This window comes from Chamaea fasciata, unplaced genomic scaffold, assembly GCF_029207755.1.
Source record: "Chamaea fasciata isolate MVZ Bird 193981 ecotype frontalis unplaced genomic scaffold, bChaFas1.0.hap1 SCAF_3, whole genome shotgun sequence".
NCBI lineage: Eukaryota > Metazoa > Chordata > Aves > Passeriformes > Sylviidae > Chamaea > Chamaea fasciata.
This window is the reverse complement of record NW_027094088.1, coordinates 48,917,788-48,943,369: the sequence shown is the minus strand read 5'-3', so window position 1 is coordinate 48,943,369 and position 25,582 is coordinate 48,917,788. Positions and strand designations below refer to the sequence as shown.

The 25,582-nt window shown below is 37.5% G+C and overlaps 1 protein-coding gene across 7 annotated transcripts in view; it reads left to right on the top strand.

Moving 5' to 3' along the window:
• Positions 1-17,368, top strand: part of UTRN (utrophin) — a 349,507-nt gene extending 332,139 nt beyond the window's left edge. For all 7 annotated transcript variants that reach the window (XM_066178907.1, XM_066178906.1, XM_066178908.1 and 4 more), the window contains 6 exons: positions 3,247-3,405; positions 3,798-4,041; positions 10,285-10,393; positions 11,851-11,937; positions 14,614-14,636; positions 15,231-17,368. In XM_066178907.1, the coding sequence (XP_066035004.1) occupies positions 3,247-3,405; positions 3,798-4,041; positions 10,285-10,393; positions 11,851-11,937; positions 14,614-14,636; positions 15,231-15,239 (631 nt within the window). In that variant the 3' untranslated portion in view covers positions 15,240-17,368. The remainder of the gene's footprint in view (positions 1-3,246; positions 3,406-3,797; positions 4,042-10,284; positions 10,394-11,850; positions 11,938-14,613; positions 14,637-15,230) is intronic.
• The last annotated feature ends 8,214 nt before the right edge of the window (positions 17,369-25,582 follow it).

Here is a 25,582-nt window from a genome sequence, read left to right as displayed (position 1 = left end):
ATCAATATTCACAGCCTCTCCAGTAGGCTTTCTGAGGCTCTGAACGAGTGGGAGAGAAGGGAAATGAAGGTTTTGTAGACTGAATAACTTTGAGACCAAAATATAAAATTACCTGTATTTAGCTGTTTTGATCTCATCTACTGGATCACAACACAGTCAAGAGTATGTAAGCATTTACTGTGAAAACTTTTTTTAAAGCATTTATAGGTTTCATTAAAAATGAGGTTACACCTAATGCAAAATCTTGACAGAATCTCAGATTTAACAAATTCCAATAAATATAATAAATCCAGTTTACAGAGCTCTATTTTAAAAAAAGATCCAGTTTAGGTGTCCTAAATTTTGCTTATAAACTATTTCACCATTTCAAAATGTAGACAGCAGCTTTTTGATGCCTAATTAAAATAACCAGAGTGAACTAGATCAAGTGAATATTCCGTGACATCAACACCCTTGCACAAAACTCTGTATGTGCAGTCACACAGTATCACCTAAATTCACATGTAAGCAGTGTTTCAAAGCCTGGATAATAAAGCTATGTTCTCTCGACTGCCTACTTTAATTCTGTTTTTGTGCTCGCCCAAGGTGTGACATTGAACTGCTGGCGCTCTTGGCTTGCTGGGGCCATTTCAGTCACGGGGTACTTTGCACCTTTTGGAGGCCTGTGCCCTGCAGAGTTTGAAGCCCCCAGAGGGTTTACCTCACTTTGGCAAAAATTTTGTTGTAAGGGATAGGGTATTTTTGTCAGGATGACTAACGGGTAGAGAAGTACAGTGAGGTTTTAATTATTGCACTGGGACCTGATCCAAACTCCATTACCTGCACTCGCCTTTGTTTTAGTAGCAGGTAGACATGAAGTATTAATGCAAAACAATAGTGATTATGAATTTCCCTGAGATAACTCAAGTAGTGAAGATGAGGCAGTTAAAGGCTTTTTATTTTTGTTTTGTAGATAAGGGGCGAAAAAGGAACATTGTTCTGTTTCTTTCTGTTTCTTTTTCAGCTAGCACTCTTGGACGTTGCTATTGTTTTTAAGGACTTAAATGTACATGCAATCCCAATTATATTTAACTCTCTCTAAATATATATGTATTTAATGAAAAATTCATTAGTTTTATTCATTTGCAGAGAAGATCCATGTTGTCATTTCTTCCCATGAATGTAGTACTGACAACAGCCAAGACAGCTAAGAAATAAGTGAATGTATATTATTTTCTTTGAATTTTCTACTCATTTTTCAAAGTAAAACTCAATAATTAGGCTTTTTATCCAGTGGACAGAATTGACACAGGCTATATTTTTCTTGTTTGGATTTTTTTCAGCAGGTATAGCGCTACTTGATGTACATTTCTTTGATTGCACGAGTCTAAATTTTCAAGTCTCTGTGATGGGTTGGAAAGTGGAAGTCCCATAGCTTTGGATAGACAGTGAATAGTTATCCTGGAGAATAAATAATTTGGTGTTGTTCTACCATGAGGTTAATCTTCAGTACAAATTTTGTCTTAAGCAGTGCTACAAAGAACCAAATCATTTTGCTAAATGATAAAAGTACTTATCCAAGAGAGACACATCAGGAATCTGAATTTATTTAATCTTTGGCTATTTTGTGTTGCTTCTGATACTAATAATGCTTTTAAATTGATACTGATATCCTGAGGTAACAAAAAATCTTGGTTCAACAGAATAAAATATGTTTTTTCTTTACACAAACAGTATTTATGCAACTCTCATCTGTTCCTGTCATGTGTATTTTCTCCTTTTGTCCCAAGAATTTGAACTTATTTCTGAGGAAATCCCCAATCCATATGCATGGCCTGTAAGACACCTAATGTGTTTTACTTGTACATGCATTTACCTATGGACTATCTCTCACCACAGAAGTAACTGCTATTTCTTCCAGGGTATACTTTTCTAAATAACTATCATTCAAATGAGATGGTACATTTGGAAATTCTGTGATGAAAGATGTTAAATTGACTAACAAGAAATTTTTAAAAGCATCTTGAAAATCTCCATTACAATTTTATTTGGAAAATAAATACTTTGCATATAATGAACTTCTGATTTTTGGCATATGCTTTCAAAGGCAGTCCTTGAGGATATTTTTCATTCTATAACCAGTGGATAGCAGAATTCTCAGCGGCTATTTTCCAGCAATAGGAGGAAGAAAGCACACAAAATATTTTTAATTTGAAAAAGTTTGTTTTCTAAATAATATCTGAATATATGTGTATATACTGCTGATGTGTGTGTCTCTCTGATCTGACCATGTTTTAACTGTAGGAGATCCTTAGGGTAAGGTTTGTACCAATACTTCATGGTATCATAAGGTATGCGGTATCTGGTTTGTAGTTAATTAAAGGAGATAATTTAAGGAGGGTTTTCTTCAGCATTTATACTGCTGCAGCAATTTCTCTCTTTAAAAATGAATAGTATATGTTTTTCTGTTGTTGATTCATCTTTCTTGAGTAACCAAGCAAGCAAACTAGTTTTATGATGTAGTATCTTTCACTTTCTATCCATCTGACTTTATTTATGGAGAAAAGTCAGCAACTTGGAAAGTAAGGCACATCTATAAAAAACCAAATTCCCTTGAGTATTAAAGCATAATTGAAAGTGTCAGGACTTCTGTATCTCCTTACCAGAAGGTAATTTCATGTGAGTCAGGAGGAGGACAGTGTTATAATTTATTTCTGTCCCTGAATCTCTAAGAAGGAAATCTATAACCAATGCAGAATTTCAAGGTATTGTATGTGTATATCAAAATAGAGAGATAAAAATTGAACTTTTTTTCTCTAAGTTTAATGGGACCTTTCTTTTCTCTAATTTTATTGGGTAAATTGAGCAAACCAAATTGTTTCCTAAAAATTTAAAAAATATCACGTATTGTTAAAAAATGGATCTAGAAGATGCTTGTTAGTTTTATTTATTTTTAAGGCATTTCAAATCAGTCATTTTCGGTTGCTGACTGATTCTTGTTTTCACTCTTTCTTTTCAAACCGCTAGCAGCATTTGTTCTTTTTGCATAGATTAAACTAAACTGATCCTTTACTAGAGATTAATCTTTTTTTTTCTTTGCACTGTATGTTTATATGGTTTCCTTTCAATATGTTTTTTAGGCTTGATTTCATCTCACATAGTCTTTTTCCATAAACAAACAAAATCCCTCAGCTTGACAAGAGATGTTTGCTCACATAATAAATGTTTTACTGCTCTGTCTTTATCTGTGTTATTTTATTGTTTCAGAGAGGATGAGCATGCCCTTATCCAGCAGTATTGTCAGACACTGGGAGGAGAGTCACCTGTGAGTCAGCCACAGAGTCCTGCTCAGATACTCAAGTCAGTGGAGAAAGAAGAGCGGGGAGAGTTGGAGCGTATCATTGCTGACCTTGAGGAAGAGCAAAGGTCTCGTAATCATCCTAATGGTGTCTGATTTGTCAATTGTTGCTGTTTGAGCCATGCATGTACGATCCTGAAGACGAGAAACACCTAGAAGTCATGATTTTAGAATAAAAACCCCAAACAACCATCCACAATCAAGGCATATGTTGCACATAACCTGGCTCTGTTAGATGGAACAGGGAGTGTCTGTAAAAGATAAATTAGTTTCACTTTTACTTCACCACCTTTTTTTCAATCCCCCATAAATCACAAGTCTTCAATCCCCTATAAAACACAAAGACACTGTCTTTGTTTGAGCTATTTGTGTTGTTAGTTGGAGATGTTCGATCTAAAAAGTCTTTTATTTTCATTTACTTGATTAAGTCATCATTCTCCTCCACTTTTCAATATCCCAGGAGTCTGCAGATAGAATACGAGCAACTAAAGGAGCAACATCTTCGGAGAGGAATAAACCCTCTTGCATCACCTCCTGACTCTGTTGTGTCACCTCAGCACGCTTCTGAAGATGCTGAGCTCATTGCTGAAGCTAAACTCCTGAGGCAACATAAAGGTCGCCTGGAAGCAAGGATGCAAATATTGGAAGATCACAATAAGCAATTGGAGTCTCAGCTTCACCGGCTACGGCAGCTCCTTGAGCAGGTACTTGTACACTTTGCCCCATATTGTTTCTCCACAATGGATTTCTTGGTGGAGCAAAGGTATTGACATTTTACTGCAGGTATTTTCACCATGCTCTCTTGGTCTGTTGCAATCAATCATTTCTAACAGGATATTTTTTTTTTCTTACCCACTAGTATAACCCATGGTTAATGTCAAATGAGCAGAAAATGATTGCAAGTCCTGGAGTGATCATGGGAACTTGGGAAACACTGAGAATAACACAAACAAGAGCAATAGGTTTGCATTAATTAAAACGCATGGGAAGAAAATATATACCCTACTCCAAATAATGATGCCAGCCACATCCCATGTTTGACTTCAATTTTCCCAGACACTTTCCTTAATATGTTTCTTTGTTGTCAAGCCTCTCCTAGTATGCCAGAGACAGATGGCCAAAGATGTGTCTGAAATACAAAGGAGCAATTAATTACATTAAAAATCCAGTTCCTCTTGAGTAGCATATTTAGACCAATAAGCTACAGCAAAGTGGTCTTTCACACAAGTAAATGCTGGAGGTAAGAGGTTTTTAGCAAGTGCCAGTAGCTGGAGATTGTAGGGTTTCCTTGTTTGCAGAAGGAACACTGATTGCTTTGGAAGTCAGCATATGCACACCTGGCTTATGGAAATAACAGGGGCTACATATACCAGGTGTTGTTAGAGATGGTAGTTTGTACTATATCCTGTGGAGAAGATTGAGTAATGAAGATAAATTTGTATGAATGTTTTCTTCTTACTAGTCATTACCATTAGGTCAGAGCACAATAAGACAAGTGTTTCCTGCCTTCCATGAGTCAGATGTAGTAGGGGATTTAACTAAGCCAAGAAAGAGGCTACATAAACCAGGTATTAAAATGGCCTAAGTTCCTGCTGTAGATGATACTCTCATTACAGGGATTAAGGTATTTGCTGTTTGTTTCACTGACTGACTTTGTCGTTTTTTCTAGGCAGTTTTGGTTGAATAGGATTTAGGTGTATCTGTTCAATGATCTGTTCCCTGCCCCTTTAGCAGAGTAAATTTTTTCGTTGCTACTGTTATTCTAACATTTTAATCAGTATTTGAGTAGCTGTAATATTTCACAGGGAAGATAGCAACTGGTGCACTGTTAATAATAATTTATTAAGTAAGGATCTTGGGATTAGTGGCCAATACTTAGTCTTTCAAAGAAGGGTTTAAAATCTGCAAGGAAATGTGGTTGAATAGAAAACAGAGTTCTGCCAAACCCATGGTCACTTGCAGCCTAGTGCTTAGAGCAGAAACTTGTTCACCCCTTAAAACTTTTTTTTTTTTATTTTCCCTAATGTAGCTGAGGATTATCTCACAATTTTGTAATCTTTTTGGAAACACTATATCATTCTTAGTAACACCTCTAGCTTATAGATTTCTGTTGTGATAAAATGGGCAGAAGGAACAGTAGTTCTTTCTTATTTCTGCCTTCGGAATTTTTTAGGCATTCTGCAGCTTTTGGGTTCAGATAGGGTAAAGTAGCATAGAGGTGACCTTTTTCAATATTTCTGACTGTTTGCACCTCATTTACTGTACACTGTTGCTCTTTTGCTTTCTGTCCGCATTGTCCTGTCTCTGTGGGAGTCATGCCGTGCTTCTGATTGTTCCAAGTATTATTTCCTAAGGTCTTTGTTTCTCCTCTGTCATTTAATAAAGTGGCTCATACAGAGTCAAGTATATGAGAAGATCTGCGTTATTTCTTTTGTAATTTATCTGTGGCTTTTCAATAAGCCTTCCTATACATATCATTACTTAATTTACTGGCTGTTTTACAAGCTATTTCCAGAATGTTGAAGCTACTCCCCTGATGGGAATTCAGAAATTATAAATAATTTAAATTTTTAGTAATGTTCTTTGAAATTTATTTTGACATTGATAGAATTGCGAAGCAGCACTGATTTCTGTTACTGCTCCCTTTCTGAAAAAACCGACTACTCTTTAGCCCGTTTGCTGTTCCATCAGCTTGGCCACTACCTTTTAGGACAGCCTTTATTTCTTTCACTGTTTGGGGAAGGACTTTATAGGAAGCTATTTATATTTCTTTCTTTCTTTTGCTATTACTGGCTGTCCCAGTTATTTTTAGTGGATAAAAGGAATACCTTTTCTTATTAATACGCTGGATGATTTGCAAGAAAGATACTCATTGGTCCCAATCTCAAAATATATAACAACAGTATAATTACTTGTATTAAAGGGCACAACTATCTTACAGCTATATATTTCCCATGGCTGGCATTTCATGCCACCTCTGTTTGTCTATTCTATCAACAGCAAGTCTCCCCATTCCTCTTCTCCACCAGCCTCCTGACTGGTGTTTTATACCACTGAATATAAAATACTTGGACTTTTTTTTTTTTTCTCCAAAAGACTAGAATGAGTCTGTCTACACACAGATATTGGGGTAGAGAGTTAATGAAATTTAGAAACTTTCATGTAGTAACTGCCTAATCTAGATGAGAGCATTCTAGGACATTCTTAAGAGAGCACCTTTAGCAGAAATATGCATGCATCCTCACTGCACATTTGTCTACTTCAGGTCACAATTCTGAGGTTGCCATACTATTTTTATTTTAGCAAGCCCAAAGGATTGGTAGCTGTCACTGAAAGTTGTCATTTTGTCTGCCTGATTGATTAGGGTGCCAAAGAGGAAGGTGAAACAGAACTGGCATGTGACAGCTTTGATACCAACATGTTAATCAGATAGAGAAAAAACAAAGAATCCATTCTCATTTTTCTTTCTTCAGCCTTTATAGATACTGCATTTGCAAAGTCAAAGTGAGACCTATTATGAAGGGCATTTAAAGTCTGTTTGAATTTTTCTGTTTTCTCTGAGCTACTAAATAGAGGCTTCATATTGGATTTGATATTGAAGTTAGTGGGAGCTAAAATCATCTGTCAACAGCTATATGATCAGACAGGGAGTAAATAGGGGCTGGAACTCCCTCTCCAGCTGAAAGCAGAGGAGCTTTATCAGAGGAGTGCAGGAGAGCTTGTTTCTTTTGTAGCTGGGAGAAAAATTCTGGAGCAAGAAGAAACGTCTGTAATGAATGTGGTAGTAAAATCAGCATTTTTGAAGTTTCTTGTGATTCCGATTGGGGACACTGAAGTTTAGTTTGGTTTTTACCAAAAGCAGCAGAAGTCGAGGAAAGAGCAGACATGTCTTAGCTATCCATTAAGCTACAGAGCACTTCAGGCTCTTCTTTGGGAAAGACACCAGCAGGAGGCATAGTGAAATAAGGCACTGTAGATTAAAACTGGTTGAAATAAATATCTCCTTGGACATGCTTTAAAAATTGCTATAATACAGAAACAAAACCACAGTTTGGGGGTTTTCTGGAGAAGGACTTATTTGTCCCGTCATATCTTTGCTTGGTTTTACCTAAAAAGAAGTTTCAAAACTCCCTAATACTGGAGTTGGAAATCTCTCCCTCATCCCTACAGAGGCATGCTCAGTATCCTTGCTTTTATTTCCTTCAAGAAGCAGCAGCAGATGTATAATCACATCTAGAGCTATTTGCTTTTGGTTTCTGGCTTAGGGGTTGTCTGCTGAGTTGTTTTGAATAAGAGAACATGAATAAATGGTGCTTGAAGTGGGACAGGATGGAAGTGCTCATATTTTGTAGGTGTTATGTAATTGGAGTCCAGTAGAATGTGATTTTCTACTGTTATTTTTCTCAAGTTCTCTAACAATAAAATTGTTAAATGATGCAAATACATGCTGATATATCTGTATCTTCAACTGGCTTGCATTTAACGTTTTCCAGTATGTGATTATTATATTAAGGCAATTATACCGCTACCACAAACCTTCACTTTCTGCTCCAAACCTCACTCTTCAGCTGCTTAACAGTATTGTCCTTAATTTGCGAGAAGAGTTTGGTTTGTTTAGACTTTTCTTGTTATTGCAGTCGCTGGACCTACGCAGTGTAACATTTATCAGTATGTTTAAATGAAAATGAAGTAATCAGGTGTTGCCATCTGATTAGAAGTTAGTGGGTTTGAGGGTTTTGACTTGTTTTTAAACCCAGTTGCAATATTTCATTCTGACTGCTGCAGCAATATATGGTACATCAATGTAAGGTATTCCAAGTATGTTTTGTTTTCTCTCAGTTTATCCACTGATAGTCCTTGTGCTCTGTGGTGCTCTTTTATCACTTACAATAGAACTATTAAGTGGGGCCTTGACTAACTCATCACCTGAGTTTGTAGGCATTTAGTTTCTGTCTATCAAAATTAACTCTTGACTATGCAGTGCCTCACTATGCTTGACTGAGCCTATGTGTTGCTGTGCTGCAGTTTTGTACATTCAGCACAGATCTTCTCATTTACTCTCATTCATCTGAGCACAATTTATTCATAGTTCCTGCTTGAACAGGGCCAGAGGCAGAGATTTACTCCAGGTGCAAGTTTGCCTTTTGGATGATTCACATTCTCTCTGTTCACCTATTTGTGGGGATGACAAGCAGTGACTCTGCTGCTGGAATTAGTTTTATTGTTCTGTACTGAATGTACTCCTAACCTTTGGAGAATTTCCTTATTCTCTTTACCATTACAGGTCTAACATCTCAAACAGTGGTTCCTGAAAATACAGAATTGCCTGGGTTAAGTTGTCCCAGGTTTCTCTGATTGAAAATCACCACACTCATTTTACTTAGATTCTTTAGCTGGATTGAAGCTTGGTACTGAGCAGCGAAATTACTTAACTACTTGATAGTAATTCACTGTTCATAGAAGTGTCTTGACAGTGAGATCCTTCTCTGGCTTGAATACATTTCCATTTCTTTTGTGTCCTATGCAGACTGATATTTCTTAGTTCATTCTTTTAGTCAAAGCTGGCCTTTAGTATTGTCATGCTGAAAGAGATGACATTTAGAGGAATTTTATTGAAGATTGTTTTTGTTAAGTTGGAAGCTATCTCAAGAAATAGAGTATTTCAGTGAGGGCTGCGAAGTTCAAAGGAGCAAACTTGTGCACAAATTAGCAGCCATTCTGTATTCTAACTCTTCATCAAGTCTTGTAGCTGTTCTAGATGCTTGCTCAGTTTCAAAAAGACCTTAAAAGCAATGATTTTTGTATTACTTCAGTATCTGGTTTTGATAGATTTACCTAAATAACCTGCTCCTTAAGCTGTTCAGAAGTAATTTCATGATTTGAAATCAAAAAGATAAGTGATAGCAGCAACAATTCCAGATATATCTACCTCGGATGTAAATATTATTTCACTTATTTCTGTGTTTTTTAGAACAGTCACTTCTGGAGTTCAAATACTGTATTATTAGTGTCTTCCTTGAGGGAATTTTTAAAAGAAGGAAGGAAGGGAAGGAAGAGAAGGAAAGGAAGGAAAAAATGCCTGGATAAGGTCCCTTTCAATATTTCTGAGCTGTTACGGCCTTTTCTTATTTTCTGTCTATATAGGTACACTTAATCTCAAACACACATATGTTTGCAGCTAAATGAAATATCGATTTCAGTGATTCTTCAAGTGAATTTAAGAGCTTTGAAAAACTTCTTTTCAAAGTACATAAGTTATTTCTCATAATTTTCAGGAGTTCATGTAGTACAAATTTTTGCATAGTACAAATTCCTGCAAATTTGGTGTCTTCCACATGGTTGAGAAGCAGCTAGCATCAGCAGGAGTGATGGCTGGCTACCACTTTTTAGATTTAATGGAGTTGTTTTGAATCTGTCTTGATTCATCACTTGATTCTAGAGTTCCACAAATCCGTTAATGATTGAACAGTTGTTTCTGAGCATGCTTAGTCATCCTTGTAAAGCTTTTTATGGGCCCCTAAGTGAATGTCCTATTTGTCTGTGTATATACCCATGCAGATAAATACGACCCAGATACTCCCATTGTGTAGTCTTTCTGCAGAGCTGGACCAGGAACCTTGGCATACTGTGGGTGTTGTACGTTACACTGTTTTTTTGTGATGCAACAGAATATAGTTTTTAACTAGACCATCAACTGGAGTCTTGTAATAGCTATTCTTAAGTCTAAATTTTCTTTTAACAAGTTCTTGGTTTGTTTTTTTGTTGTTTGTTTTTTTTTTTTTACCCCTCATCAGTTGCATAGACCTAAGCCAACTTTCAGTAGCTTGGAGAACAAACAAGAAAGAGCACCTAAAAAGGGAAAGAAACAAGATGGCTGCTGGCAAGCCTACAATTAAATTCTGTGGATACAAGTAACATGAATTTGTGTCTTCTTGTCTTTAATGTAGCCCGACTCAGACTCCCGGGTCAATGGTGCCTCCCCCTGTGCTTCGCCCCAGCACTCTGCCCTTGGCTTCCCCCTGGAGCAGGACACAAGCTTACAGTTCCATCAGACAGGTGAGTGTTCTGATCAGATAATGTGCTCATGAGGCCATAGGTGCCTACTGGATAGGTTTGTTGGCACCTTCTGGAAAGATTTGTAAATAAAAGGAGCAGATCTTTGTGATGCTTCTGCTTAGTGCAGTAGGAGGTGTTGTTCCTCATGCTTGTGAAGAGCTGTGGTATCCTAAGGATCCATGTGACTCCGAATTACAGACTTTTGTCAATAGACTCCTTGGCTCCATCTGTTCTGACCAGATCAATTTACTGGGCAAATCCATCCTCACTGAAAGGGAAACCAGACTTCATTGGACTGAAGTGGCCAAGAGCTGTTTGTCCTACAGTACACACATGGACCCAAGTAATCTGTCAGATATAGGACTAATGTCCAAATCATGTAATCTACCCTTGCTATCTGCTTTAAAAATTCTTGTGCAGCCTCTTCTTATCCTGGTATTTTGATTCCTACTTCTAAAAGGTTCACGTCTGAAACAACGTCTTTAGGAATAATTCAATATTCATGGCTATAGGCTCTGCACATAAAGGGATTTCTCTCTTGAAAGATTATTTTAAATTCTCCAGTATCAGAACTCATTAATTTCACTGGGAGTTGGCAGAAATAGCTACAGACATGGTCAAAAGTAGGTGAAAAGGGAAAATATTTTTCTCAAATTATCTTAGGTACAAGTTCCTCCTGTTTTTGTTTTTAAGCCTTGTGTTATAGATTAAATATTATTTTGTTTCTGTAGAAAACAGGAAAAATATTCTCTTGCATACTGAACATTTTTCATTCAGTATTAGCATATGTTTTTATTTTATCTGGAAAAACATGGAACTTCTTCGAGTCTGATTTCATGGAGTAAAAGATGCAATATGAAAGATGCTGTCCAATAAAACTGCCAACAACACAGCCAGTTATGTTCCCTAACCATTCTCTTGACTAATTTTAAGCATCATTTTTCAAAGAGATGGCAAGGAGGATTTTAGCACTACTGAAATGGCTGGTACATATTGAATAAAGACCATGTAAAAGATAAATGTTGGGATTTTTTCAGAGAAAGGATGGTGTATTCACTCTGAAAGTTACATGACAAATCTGCAGCTGGAACAGAATTTTAATTGAGTAGCTACAGAGTTTAATTCCCTCATCTTGTTATTTTATTTATTTTAACTGTAGATTTTTATATACTGTTTCTTGCTGGCAACTTCTAATTAAATCCTGGATGCAATAGTTAAGTTTTAATAAAAGAGAAATTAGTTTGACTGCAAATCAAGAATGTAAGTTTCACATCCTCTCCCAAGGTTGGCAATTATAAATGATAGTTCCTGCACATTACAAAGGCTTCAGGTACTGTTTTCCCTTGAAATATAAAAGAGTATTTAACTGGAAGGTTGGCTAAGAGTGCTTTTGGAATGTTGTCCTTTTTTTCCTCCTTTTGTTACAATTTCTTTTGTTGTTGTTGTCATATCTGCAGATGACTTGTTAGTTCCACCTCATGATACCAACACAGATCTAACAGATGTTATGGAGCAAATCAACAACACATTTCCAGCTTGCTGCTGTAAGTTTAACAAAATATGTCTCTGAGAATCATACTGAATTTGAGGTGGTCTTTTGAAGAAAAAAAATCACTCTTGTGGTATTGACTAGGAAAATAAATGTCTGAGGAGAATTCTTGTGTAGATATGTAAGCTATATAATTCTATCCCTTAAAATTCCTCTTTACAAATTATTTTTGAAGGTAGATAAATGTTCTTGTTTTGAGCAGAACTGTAGGAAAAGCCTGTAGCTCAATGTGGAATTTTCAGCAGTGCCCACATTAGGGGAAAGACATCTAGAATCTCACTAGCTGCTGATAAAAACCTTTTGTAGAAGAACTTAAGTGAATGTAGATTCAGAATTTCTGAATGCAGTTCTTGTAATGAAGCTTGAAAAAAAAAGTCTTGGACAATTAGTCCTTAGACTAATTACTGAACTAGTTATTAAATAGACCAGAGGACATCTGTGAATGCAGCACGTCACACCTCTCCCTGCTTAAATGCTTTGGAAGTTGATATTTTATTCAGTGTCTATTAAAGAGAGATCAAAAGGAAAACCAGCTTGTTCCTATGCATGTCTTGTATCAGCTGACATAGATTTCCACTGATCCTCCTCCTTCCAGTGTCACTGCACTTGAAAAAATGAGGAGCTGTCTCGTGTATTTTGGTGGGTTTTGTAAAATACATTTATACATATATACATCGCCATATATAATTCAGCTCTTTTGCCTTGGAAAAACAGTAGTGAAAACTTTGATATATTCTCAAAATTGTTGAAAGTTTCAAATGCAATGTAATCATAATGGTCAGTTTTAAAACTGAGAGCGGCTGTTTATGCCCAGTCCTTTTGGAAGCATCAAGACTCAACTCTATGCTATTTCATAAACTTTGTGAACCCTGTTAAAATACCCCTTTTATCTCTTGAACATACATTGTTTGGCTGTGACAAGCTGCATCGCAGAAGATGCACCTTGAGTATTTACGAAAAGCAAATCAGGTTCTAGCAAAAAAGTCTTGTTTCAGCTGTCTTTTTTGATTTTTGATGAGTTCAACAATTTGGAGCCCCTTGTTCTGCAAATTAATGAATTTGATTCTGAGGAGCATCTCATTTGAAGTCAACAGCTACTGGCGTTGCTCAGCACACCTTTGCATACACACACAGGGTGTGTGTATATACAAATCAGTATAAAATGCAACTCATCCATTTGTTCTTGGTTTTGCAAATTACTATCTTGCTATGTGACTATATAGCTACATGGTCATTTGGCCCAAATGGATTTAAAGCAAATTGCGTTGTGTCAGCACAAGCTTGGTAATGACAGCTGTTCTCCAGACCTGGAAAACAGAAAAAAATTCTCTGATTCCATGGAAAAACACCTTGAATGAGAGAGGAGAATACTCCAAGTGAAAAACCATGGGCCCTTCATATTGTGAAGTCTATCTGAGCATTTAAGATTAAAAGAAGCCACAGTTCCAAATTTCACGTGATTTTCCCCCACTGTCAGGCTAAACCACCTTGCCCCAGTTAGTAGGTACTACTTATGTTTGCTCTCATTCAGTTATTCTATAACATCTTTTGCTTGGGAGTAAATTTTTTTGACAGTCAGATTCATATCTTAAATGTTTTAGAAGCCTGGAATGAGGATTATTAGTCTGGCCTTCCCAATAAAAGGCATTAGAGTCTGAGTTTTGCTAAAGAAGACCATGACAGACTGTCTAACTCCATCATCTGTTCCTGTGGCCATTTGAGAGGGATGGGCAATTGTTAGATCTGTTCTGTTAGACTTGAAATGATGTAGATTCCACAGAATCTCTAGGCATCACAGTATTCCGAACCTTAAAGAATAACATCCTTAGCCTCTTTATTATACCCAAGCTCAATTTCATCAAAACAGTCTGTGCCACGTCTCGTGGCCAATTTAAAAAAAAAAAACAAAACCAAAAAAACCCAAAAACAACAACAAAAAAAAAACCAACAAAAAAACCCTTCCCTCCTTCACAATCTCATCTTTACTTGTCTCCTCTGCTATGGCCACAGCTCTATCAAGGTGTTACTAGCATCTGAGCCTTATGCAGATAATTTTTATCCCATTTTGACTGTTTAACAGAGATAGTTGTCTTACTTGCTTTATTTGTTTTCAGGTTATAATTCATCTTGAAATCAGTCTTTCTATTTATGTCAAATATCCTTTATGAAGCAATTATTCATATAGTAAGGCCAGCAATGCTTTTAATGGTGGATTTTATTTTTTTGTGTTCTGTTTGTTTTTGTCCTTCAGATCCACTGATCATGGATATAATAACCCTTTTTCCTTCTTTATGTCATTGGTCCTCAGAAGTAGGCAGGTGTACAACACTGTGCTGAAGTCTTGTCTGTACGTCTGAGTGATGTCTAGAACAGAGCATTTTAAACATATGATAGTGTAATACATCACTCATGGGTTTCTATGGCTTCAAATGGTGAAAATGAAACGGTTCATATTAACTATATAATTATAATGCTATAAATTTGTTAAAAGTAAATTTGTGAAGAATTAAGCCATTACAACACATTTCTAGTTAAATATTTAGTCTTTTGAAGATAAGTCTTTTTTTGCTTCTGTAGTATGTATTTTCCTGATAATAACTTTGTTTTAAAACTCTCAAGATGAAGAATCATGTTAATTTCTAACCTTTTTTTTTTTTTTTCCTATTTGCAGCAAGTTTCACTGGCAGACCACAGGTATGAGACATCTGTACATACTTGCCTAGGCATTGGAAACAAAGTGGAGCAAGTGAAAAGTTCCATTAAAGCAAAGGGGCTTGGGTGGTTTTTGTCTACATTTTTCTCTAGAGGTGGGAGCTAGGCTGGTGCAACAGAAAGGCCAGGTTCCACAATTTCATAGGTAATAGGAAATTTCTACTAGGTCAGGCACTGCCACGCCTATTATGGTTCTGCAGGTCTGTGTTACTATCCAGATGGAACCAGCTTGCATTTACTTGGGCCAATTAGTTTCAAGCCAGCATCAGCTTGCAAGAGCAAAGCTGGTTCTTGCAAAGACTTCCATACGTCCTTGGGCCCACAGCTCCACTTTCAGGAGCTGTGGGCATCAGGAGCCACACAGCACCTTAGGCATTAGATTAAACACTGCAGTATTGTAAACTTAGATTTAACTATATACCTCAGTTATTTGCTGGGTCTCAGGTAATTTACAATACATGTAAATTTTTTAAATATAGCGCTTTGTAAGATGACATCACAGTGGTGAGCTGACTGAGCCCAGAGCAGTCTGTGTGTGCTAACATGTGGTAACGATGTTGTTTCCCATCACAACAGGCCATGTGAAGTGTCCGTTGGGATGTCAGCCAGTGCTTCCTGGCGTGCAGTGCAGCCCCGTCCTGCAACCCGCCGGCTGCGCGTCCGCCTCATCAGAAACCTGCACGGGACACACCGTGCACTCCGACCGCGTGTTCGACTTGAAACAGTTCAACACTGAATACCCAAAGACCAGGATGTTGTTTTTATAGTGTCTTTTTTTTTTTTTTTTTTTCTCCTTCTTCCCTTTCTATGCAACTGTAAATTAACGAGCAGTGGAATATTTGTCACTGATTTGTATAAATATACAGCCAGGGGAAAAGGGGCAGGGGCTTTATATACGTTCTTTTTGATAATCGTAAAGAGAAGAACTGCATAAGGAGTTTGGAGCAAGACGTTACATTTATACATTCCTTTCAGCTCTTTGCTTTTGCATTGTAAAGTACTCTTAGTTATATTCTCACACATGTAATATTCTGTACTGATTATTTATATGCTAACCATCTGACCACACAGATTTCAGAATATCCTTGCATTATTTTCAGTATTGGCATATGAAGTTCCCATAATCTGCATTATTGTTACTGGTTAACAACAACTGTCATTGGGTGCAAGATACAGTATTTTAATTCAATTAAACAAGGTAAACTCTCATTTCAAGTCGTAAGGAGCATTCTCATGTACCTAAGTGGTATTTTTAACTTTCTTTTCATTATTTCCAGCCAACACTCCATTTGGAGGATTATTTTTTTAAGCCTTACTTTACTTTGAATCAGGAGATAGCTAAAAAGAGAACTTAGTTCCTACTAAAACCAAGTTAAGCTACCATCTAAGTTAGTGTAATCTTTCCCAGCTATGTTCAGAGACAAAGCTTTGCTGTTCCCTGCTGGGCCAAACTTGCTTCAAGATTTGGAATTTGTAGTCTATGAAGTAAAGCTCATTTCTGTGAGATCCCTTTCTTTTGTCTGCCTCGTGGAGATGAAGAGACAATTAGAAAGCCCTTTCCAATACTATTAGCAAAAAAACTTCCTCCAGAACTACGATGCACTTAGATATTATTTGGCATTGTAATCTTGCAGATCATCCTTATCTTTGAAATAATTTATTTATGTACTTTTGATAAGGATAATTATGGGCAAGTTATTTCACTGATCAGCTGATCTCTAGTTTAAAGATTACCATAAGAGATTTTAATGCCTTCACAGAGTTTACAATGCTGCATGGACACTTGCTTTAATTCTAGGACATACCTGTAATTGGTAAAACTGCATGCAATATCTTTCATGTATAGTAAAGAGAAAAAAAGCTGTGTTGTTCTTAATTATCACTGAAGGAAAAAAACCCGTATTTCAAAATGGTATTGAAAGAGGTGTAAAATTCTCTACTGCTACTAAAAAAAATGCTAGGGGACATTAGAAGAGCAGGTCAGGAATTTCTAGTGGTTTTGTGAAGTTTTGCCAACCAGACTGTCCTGCACCCACAGTATTTACTCCTGAACTGCTGCTGCTCGAGGAGTGATTCAGGCACAGTGTTGATTACCTTCAACTGTTGGCACCAGTGCCAGTTCTTTCTGAACCCTTTGGCAAATTATTTAACCACTCTGCCTCTGTTTTCCCATCTGTAAAATGGGGATGATAGTGCTTACCTCTCAAAGGTGATGTAGGACTTAGTGTCTGAAAAGCTCTGTAGAAATGCTAAGTATTAGTCTTGAATAAGTGGAGCAAAGTTGTCAAGATGAGAAGACAAGATGCTGGCTCCTATTAAAATGTAATGTAGTTATTCTGAGAAGAAAAAACCCCACATTTTACAGAAGAGGAAAGCCATGACCACCTTTCTACCTCAGACCTATCTTCATAAGTAGTATTGGAAATAGCTTTATATTCTGTTCTCTGCAAAGTACTTGTCTTTTATCAAGCTACATAATTCTCTAGGAAAGAATCTTCTAAAATATTCCCAACATAAGTATAAAAAGAAATCAGTAGTGAATTTGGTGGGTTTTATTTTTGTTCTGAATATGAGGTTATGTATAAAGTTGTTTTTCTGCCTGTGTTTGTATGCATCCTTTTGTCCTCTGCTGCCAAGTAAATGCTGCTTCAAACACTACATTGTAACATTCTTCCTCTGAGACAATAATAAATAAAAGGAATATATTGCAGTAACATGAGAAAAAGTATGGAGTTCTTCCAAATTTTGTGGGCTTCTTCAAGGATGGCACATGTCATTGCTAAATGCTGAACATTTCATTCTGAAGATTAACATGAGCAAGCTGTGATAGTCAATTTCTATGTCCTAGCTTTTTCTCTGTGTGGTTTGAGTTTATATAAATAAGATTAAGCAGTGGGTTTTTTCTTCATAAATTTTACATATTTTCTCTAGTTTTCCATTTTTAGTGATTTTAGTCTAGAATCCTGCTCCGTTTCATGACAGATAGTAAACCCGATCACTGAGAAACAGACTGCTTTTTTTAAAATCTTCTGTGTATGTATTACAGAACAGCAGTAATGCATGAAGCCCTGTCAAATAGGAGAACTGTAAATTAGTCTTCAGGTTTTTGGTGGCTTTCAGTCAACATGCATAGCTGAACCACAGCATTAGGTATTCAGTCAGAAAGTGTATTTTCTACCTTGCTCTGGTTTCAGGTATTTGCATTAATGCAAACTATGTTAATGACTGTGTTAGCATTGCTACACTTAAAATAGATAAAGAAGTCCAAAGGCTTAACAATTGTTTCCTTATCATAACAGTTGGCACTGGTTTAATGTTTAGTTATTGCGTTTTGTTTGGGTTTTTTTTAAACTCTAACAAATGTCAAACGTAAGTGTCAAAGGGATGACCTTTTCCCTCAATTTGTGAAAGGATGGTTAACAAATAAGTTGTAGGGAAACATCATTATTTAAATAATTCAGCAGTTATCAAGGACTTTAACTAGAGAAATAGCAATATATCAAATCAAGTTCTGTATTTAGAACAAGAAAGATGTCTTAAGAGGAAGATACTACTAGATTAAAGTGTGCATTAAACCATGCAACCTGTCATTAAAAAAAAAATAGTAAACATTTTAGTTATGTTTGTAGAGTAGGAGACAGCAGAAGAGAGAGGTATGGATCAGTACCAGAGTCTGACAGGGAATGATTTACGGAAGTGCTCCTATCTACAAGTTGCACCCTCTGTACATTTATTGCCAAGACAGCAGGCGCCAGAGTTCTGTGCAGCTTAATAATCATTCTTCAGTGCTGTGCCACGAAGGTCCTGGCTGTTGAGAGAGAATGGCCCCCATTTCTAACCAACGACAGAGCTTTCCTCAGGGCTGTTGGGGACAGTGTGTGGCCACCCCTGGTCCTCCACGCACAATGCAATGGTGAGGACTCCCCCCCTTCTCCACCCAACCTTTACCTTTAAGCACTAACCAGCCTCTTGTGCTGTTATTTTGTCAGGCCCAATAAAGCCAACCTGATACTTTCCATGAGAAGGATTATGTCTCAGTCCAAAATACACATCTGTACAAAACATTAGGAGGAATACCCTCCTGCACAGCCCAGAATGAATGGCATTGGTTGATAGCAAATCAGTTTAAATTCTAATTAGAAAACACCCTTAAGCTGTAGTATTAACATGTCAGTTCATTTTCTCAGAGAAGATGCAAGATTGATGCATCTAATTAAAATCAGAGAGTAGGAACCCTTCTGCAATTGGGGTTTCATCATCAGGGGAACTTTCACAGTGAAACAATCATCTTCGAATGGGTGGTATTATTTTTTTTGGACTGAGAGAAGGCTCGTCACATGTTCAAAACCAAGATGGTTAGATTATGAGACAGCAGCCCTGCTAGGTCAGAAATACTGGACACACACCATCAGTATGCCATGACAATCTGTGGCACCTCCCTGTCCTGGGTCAGGGGTTCTGTCCTCTCTTCTTTTATTTCTACAGTTGGAAAAAACCAACAACACAACCAACCAAGAAACAACTCCAAAAAGCCCACCAAACAACAACATCTAAAACCCAAACCATCCTAAGTTCAGCCAATTTAAAAACGTATTACTGTACATGGTCAAGTTTTGGATTTATGCAGAAGACCAAAATATTCTTTTAAGCATTTCCAGTACAAATTATTCCTTGAGAAAGAATTTGTTCATTATATATATATATATATATATATTGTTCTCTACTTTAATATAGAGTTTCCCTAAGTAAAACCTTCATAAAGGCATTATTTGCAGCACTGCAAAACTGAAAAATGGATCCTGTCTCCTGTCACGCAGAAATGAAGATGTCATGCCATATGGCTGAAAATTCTGTTCCCACAACAACAGCAATAAAATCAGTCTTACAAATCCTGGCAAGGTGTAAATTAATAACAGTGGGGTATGAAAAAAAAAAACAAACCAACTTTTAGAGGGGAAAAGAATATTTTAGCAGGAAGAGAGGTCTTGCATCTTAGAGCTTTTTTGCTTCTCAGTAGTCATCAGCTGCTGCTTTCCTCAAACAATGGTCTTGAGGCTGGAAAAGGTGATATCATTCTTAGCTTATGTAACATTGGGGATCTTCTGTCTTTAGTGCCACTTCCATGATGTGCCAGCAAAAATTACACTCCTTACAACTTAAATTAATACATAAGAAAGAACAGCTGCATGCAAGTGCAGCAGCCACCTTCAGAAAGTAGTAGGTAGAGTTTTCATCAGCTGCTTTTCTCAACACCTCTGAGACACCAAGAATGGGCTGGCTCAGCTCCTTTTCCCAGGCATCTCAGCGCTGCAGCAAACACAAAGGTATCATTTAAATTGAAATCTGCTCTACATTAGTATGCTTATTAAAAGTGAGAATCCAGGAGAGCTGCATAGAATTGCTAGCTGTGCTAGTCTTCAGTACATTAGACAGGAGAAAAAAATGGAAAAACCTCAAACACCATTTTAGTGTCTATGCTTTGCTATTCGTCCTCTCATAGTCATCTCTGAATCTGTATTTACAGATTAACTATTCATGTTCTTGTTAGTCACTATCTTTATGGAGTCAGATAAATACTGAAAATGTCTGTTTTTCTGATGGAGGTGGGTTAACCCTGACTGAATGCCTGGTGTCCACCAAAGCCTCTCTATCACTGCCTTCCTCAGCTGGACCTGGGAGAAAAAATATAATGAAAGCTCATGAGTTAAGGACATGAGAGAGATCACACACCTAACCCACAAATGAAGTTGCATACATTAATAAATAAGAGAAGAGACAAGGTACAATAGTAACTGCCACTGACAATCCACATCACTGATTTAAATGCAGACAGAAATTAGGAAAGTTAAGGGTTACCTAGATCCTCATTCTTGAAGATCAAAGTGACATTTACCTTCTTTCAGTCCTCAGGATCTTCCTCTGTTTCCCATGGCCTTCCAAAGATAATTAAGAGCAGCCTTGCAATGATACCAGCCACTTCTGGGTATGTCCCAACACATCCCATGGGCAGTTTTTGCTCAGTACCTCCAGTTTGTTTAAGTGTTCCCTAATCTGATTCTTCTTCACCAAGGAGGAGTACATCTCCCTCGCTCCAGACTTCTGGCCAGTCTTACTACTAAAGACTGAGATAAAGAAGGGATTCAGTACCTCAGACACTCCTGTGCCCTTTGTCACCAGGTCCTCTTCACCAGTGGGCTCATGTTTTCCCCAGCCTGCTTTTTTCTGCTGCTGTACTCAAAGTAATTCTTTATACCATCTGTATCCCATATCAGGCCTTGGCTCTCCTACCCCTATCCTGCAGAACTGGGCAATATATCTGTTCTTCCTAGTCCCCAAACAGGCTGAAGCTGGCTCTCCTGAGGCCCAGGGATGCAATACTGCTTTTGCCCTCAATCCCTTCAGAATCCTGAGCATTGTCACCTCATGGTCACTGTAGCTACAGCAACCCTTAACTTTCACATCCCTTACCCACTCTTCCTTTGTGAATAGGAGGTCCAGCAAGATCTCTCCTCTCACCAGATTCTCAGTCATTTACATCAAGAAATTGTCACCAGAACACTCAAAGAATTTTTCCCTCAACAGTTAGTATAATTCTTGAATGATGTCCTGAAAAATTCTTTTGCCAGAGAATTGCAATACAGGAGTAGAGGACCTTTTAAACACAGATGCTTTGGTTGATTTTGTTTAGCACATCTAAAAGTATTTTGGTGAGCAGTTGTGAGAAGTCTAATGAATGGCAGCAACACCCAGACAAATAAAAACATCCAGCTGTATTTCTATCTCTCCAGTGCCAGCAACCCCTCTGGAATGGGAAGTATAGCTCTGACCTACTTGCTTTCAACATACCATAATTACAGCACTTATCAATTTTCTATAAAAGTACAGACATGAACAAATAGAAAACCCAAGTGGCTGAAACATGAGCAGAATAACAATTGTCATTTCATCCCCTAAATCCCAGTTCCTGCAAAGATGGTGCTTGCAGGCTGAAAAGTAAAACCAGTGAAATAACAGTAAACTATCAGTATAACAGTTGAGTTTATTATGAAATACAAGCCAGACTTTATACACAAGCAAAAGATACACCACATTATTTGTCAGTCTGCTGCCTAGACTTGGAATTTCTTCCTCCCTAAAATGTCTGCTTGCTTGCTGTGACAGGAAAATTAGTGACAGCTTTAGCAGAAGAGAATTATTTTTGCTTTCATCTGATTTCTCGAAGTGCAGATTGTGCTACCCATTTGATGAACTGGGTGTCCAAAGTTGGACCCAAGACCGCAGCCCCAGTATCCTCAGATGAAAGGGTATAGTCACTCCCTTTGATATGCAGATGTCCCTTTGCTGCCTGAGAACTCTGCCTTGGGACAACAAAGGACCATACATGGAAAAAGCAGTAGGTGACAGATGAGGCTGCTGCCTTCCAGGTGTACCCACTTAACTCAGAGTTTGGAAGCATTTGGCAAAGAAATTCTTCTGATAACTATCCACGTTCTTGTTACGGCAGGCAGTTTGGTTCTCTTTTCTTGCAAATCACAGTACTTGTAGCACTATTTAGAAAAAGGGGATTAGGAGATAAATATTTCCTAACATGCCACTTTCATTGAGCTGCTCTTTTTGCAGAAGAACGCCTTGCTTTCCCAGGCATTGGTTCATATGTAGGTTTGATTGACTTCTTTCATCCACATGTCTAGAGACAGTCAACCTTTGAACATTAAAAAGACAGAAAACCAAGCCACACCTAGTGTTCTAATTAAAAGTTATATAAGCTTGTCAATGTTGTTGCTCACTTTATTATTTATGGCATCTCCTGTACCTTAGAAATTACTGCTGAGTGGACAAAACCAGTACCCTTTCCATTTCTCTGCCCAAAGCAAGGCTCCCACAGAAAGCTTCTTGGAAAGTTTGACTTAAAATAGCAGCTTGATGAATGGGACAATGCCATTACACACAACCAAGTTACACTTCTTAAATGCTGATTACAAACGCCCTCAAATGTCACATCTTCTTGACACTGCTGATTTTAGGACTCTTTAAGGTTTATATAAACTAATCCAGAAAAAAAAAAATCCATCACACCTTTCAAGGATCTTTGAAAAAAACATCACTGTACATACAGAAGCTTAAGCCTGTCAGCCTTGTCTGCAGTCACTGCATTTATTTATTAGCTTTTAACCCAGTTACAAAGGAAAGAGAAGTTTATAGCACATCTGTTTCCACAGAGATTGGATAAAGTATGGCAGTTTAGTTAATGAGAGTATTTTTTCTTAATCTGTTTTTGCTTCGATAGCTGATATAAATAAATGCTTAAGAAAAAGAGTTGTTTTTTTTTTTTTTCTAGCTTCTAATAGTAGTATTATGCCCCTCTCAAACAAAATGTACCTAGTTAGTTACATGATGTGATTAAAACCAAGGTATTCCACACCCATCTACCTTCCTTCCTAGACTGGCAGAAATGAAAAGGTCAAAAACAAACAAACAAAAAAAATACTGTAATGAGGCAGATGTAAAAAATCAGTCCTGAGGAGTGCCCTTCCAATAAGAAGTGCCTCAAATAGCAACACTGAAGATAACATGGCATTATTTCATTTATATATACACATATATTATGCTTTTTTATATATACACACACTGGAGACAACTGTGTATAAAAGGACAGGATTATACCAGTGAAAGTTTAATAAACACTTATGAAAAATAAAATTAAATGTAAAAAAAGAAAAAAAATCACAGCTGGCTCCTTCACCATATGCCTCGGCCTCCCCCTGGGGCCCATCCCTCCCCAACAAGGGCAGTCTCCCCTCTGGAGGCTCCCACCCCATCAGGCACTCTAAGGCCTTGTCCTCCCCACCACGGAGCAAGGCAGGAAGGATATCCCAGTTTATGCTCCCCATCCCCAACCTGGGACCACTTAATATTCTAGTTCAGCAACACTCGAAAGGAAAGCTGTGTTTATCTGGTGGGTATTAGCAGCATAATGGCAGTAATTAAGTAATAATCACCTTAAAAATGTGCTCTTATCTTAGAGCTTGAGAAAGAGCAGAGGCTGAAGGCTGGGGCAATTATCTCCTGCTTTAGCTCCAGGGAAGCAAGCACTGAATAAGCATTCATATCAAAGTCAGTAAATAATTTGGCCTATTACCTATTCCCACAACACCATTGAAGTTTCTTGATTGAAGATTGCAAACATTTATGTTCAGCCTTCAGCTTAGTATTTAGAGTGCCATATAGGAACTGAATCTGCATTAGGAAAATTTATCCCTGAGTTACTGCAACACACATACAAATACATAAAGTCAGTACAATCAGTATTTGTGCCTATGTGAGCGCAGACTTGTAAAAAGCATTTTTGTGTTATCACAAACCATCTTTTGTACATATAAGCACAGGGTCTGTCATGGAATTAATTGCCCTTTCAGTTCCCCAAACACCTTTGTTATAAATGATCAATAGTCAATCCAATATTAAAGAATTTATTTAGCAATTTCCAAAATCAATTTGAGAAAGGCACAATAAAATTGGACGACATCGATCGAACGTTGGGTGGACAGAGGAGTAGCAGCAACGGTGCTGTCTAACCTTGTCCACAAATTCTGGATCTCAGTGTACGGATTTTAGATAGTTTTTCTGCCCGGAGGTAATGCCCATTGAAGGTCTGAATATTCATGTATTTCTTTATTTCCAAGTGAGGTTTTGTAAGGGTTTCCTGATAGGACGAAAGACGTCCCAAGAATCCTCCTTTTGGGGCGCTGATTTGATCATCCTCTCGGATCCTCCACCAAGATTGATATCAGGTCTTGATTAGCCATGAAGTGGAGGTCCACCCTTGATGAACGGGCCATCTCCCGTTCAGCCTTATTTCTGTTGCAAATTTTGTGGTTTCACAGCTGCACAATGGGCCTTGGAATTTCGGATACACCCTTGAGCAGCTTTTGAGAGTCCAAACTTTCAATGACAATTTATAAATTTACCACGTACAATATTTTATATGAGAATTTATACACCACATCTATCACACCTTGATTTGGCAGGGTGAAGGCAAATTTAATGTAAGTGTTAGTATAGTTGATAAACTACTGGTTTTAGAGTTACAGCAAGGAGCTTCAACATGTACTGGAATAGTGAATTTTTCTAAAAGTTTCCTTACTGCTATCCTTCCCCCCCAGGAAGCCCTAAAAATGTTTTGGGAATAGATGGGCATCTCCTCCCACTTCCTCTCTTCTGCAGTGTATATAGGGGAGAACACACTCACTCTGTGCCAGTCCAAGTGTGTGCCATGGAATGACTTCCCCTCCTTCCCTCTGGTATTTCACCAGCACTATATTATACTGCAAATACCTTTAGTCAGAGCCAGGGAATAGATTTGCCAACCCACTGTCTCCCTATGACATTTGCAATAGGCTCAAGCAGATTTAGAACGAATGTATCTGCAAAGGTGTCAGCAAAAGACAAATTTCAGCAAACTAGAGAGCCAGTGAGTAGGCTATACATTCTAGGCCAGAAAATTGTCTTTGTTGTAAACAGACAAGAAAAATAATAGGATCTCTAAGAAAAAAAAAAAAATCAGGTTGAATTTAAGGTAAATCAATGGCATTGATATGACATTAGAAGGACAGACTTCTGAGAGATGATATTTCTGCAAGGACTCTAAAAGCAGACTATCAGTCTGGCTGTGGGTCCTGGGTACTCAGGCATTAAGAACTTGCCTTCTGTGGCTGCAGGTTTCCTGTAAGGGCACTGGACTTCTTAATGGTAAATTAAGTTCTTAGGTATTGAATTTCTCAACTTAAAACATTTACATAGAAATAATAAAGAAAAAAAAAAAACAAAAAAACCCCAAAACACCCCCAAAAAACCCAAAAAAACCCCAAAACCCCAAAACAGCCCCCCAAAAAACCCCCAAACATACAGAAAGTCCACACCAAGAACTA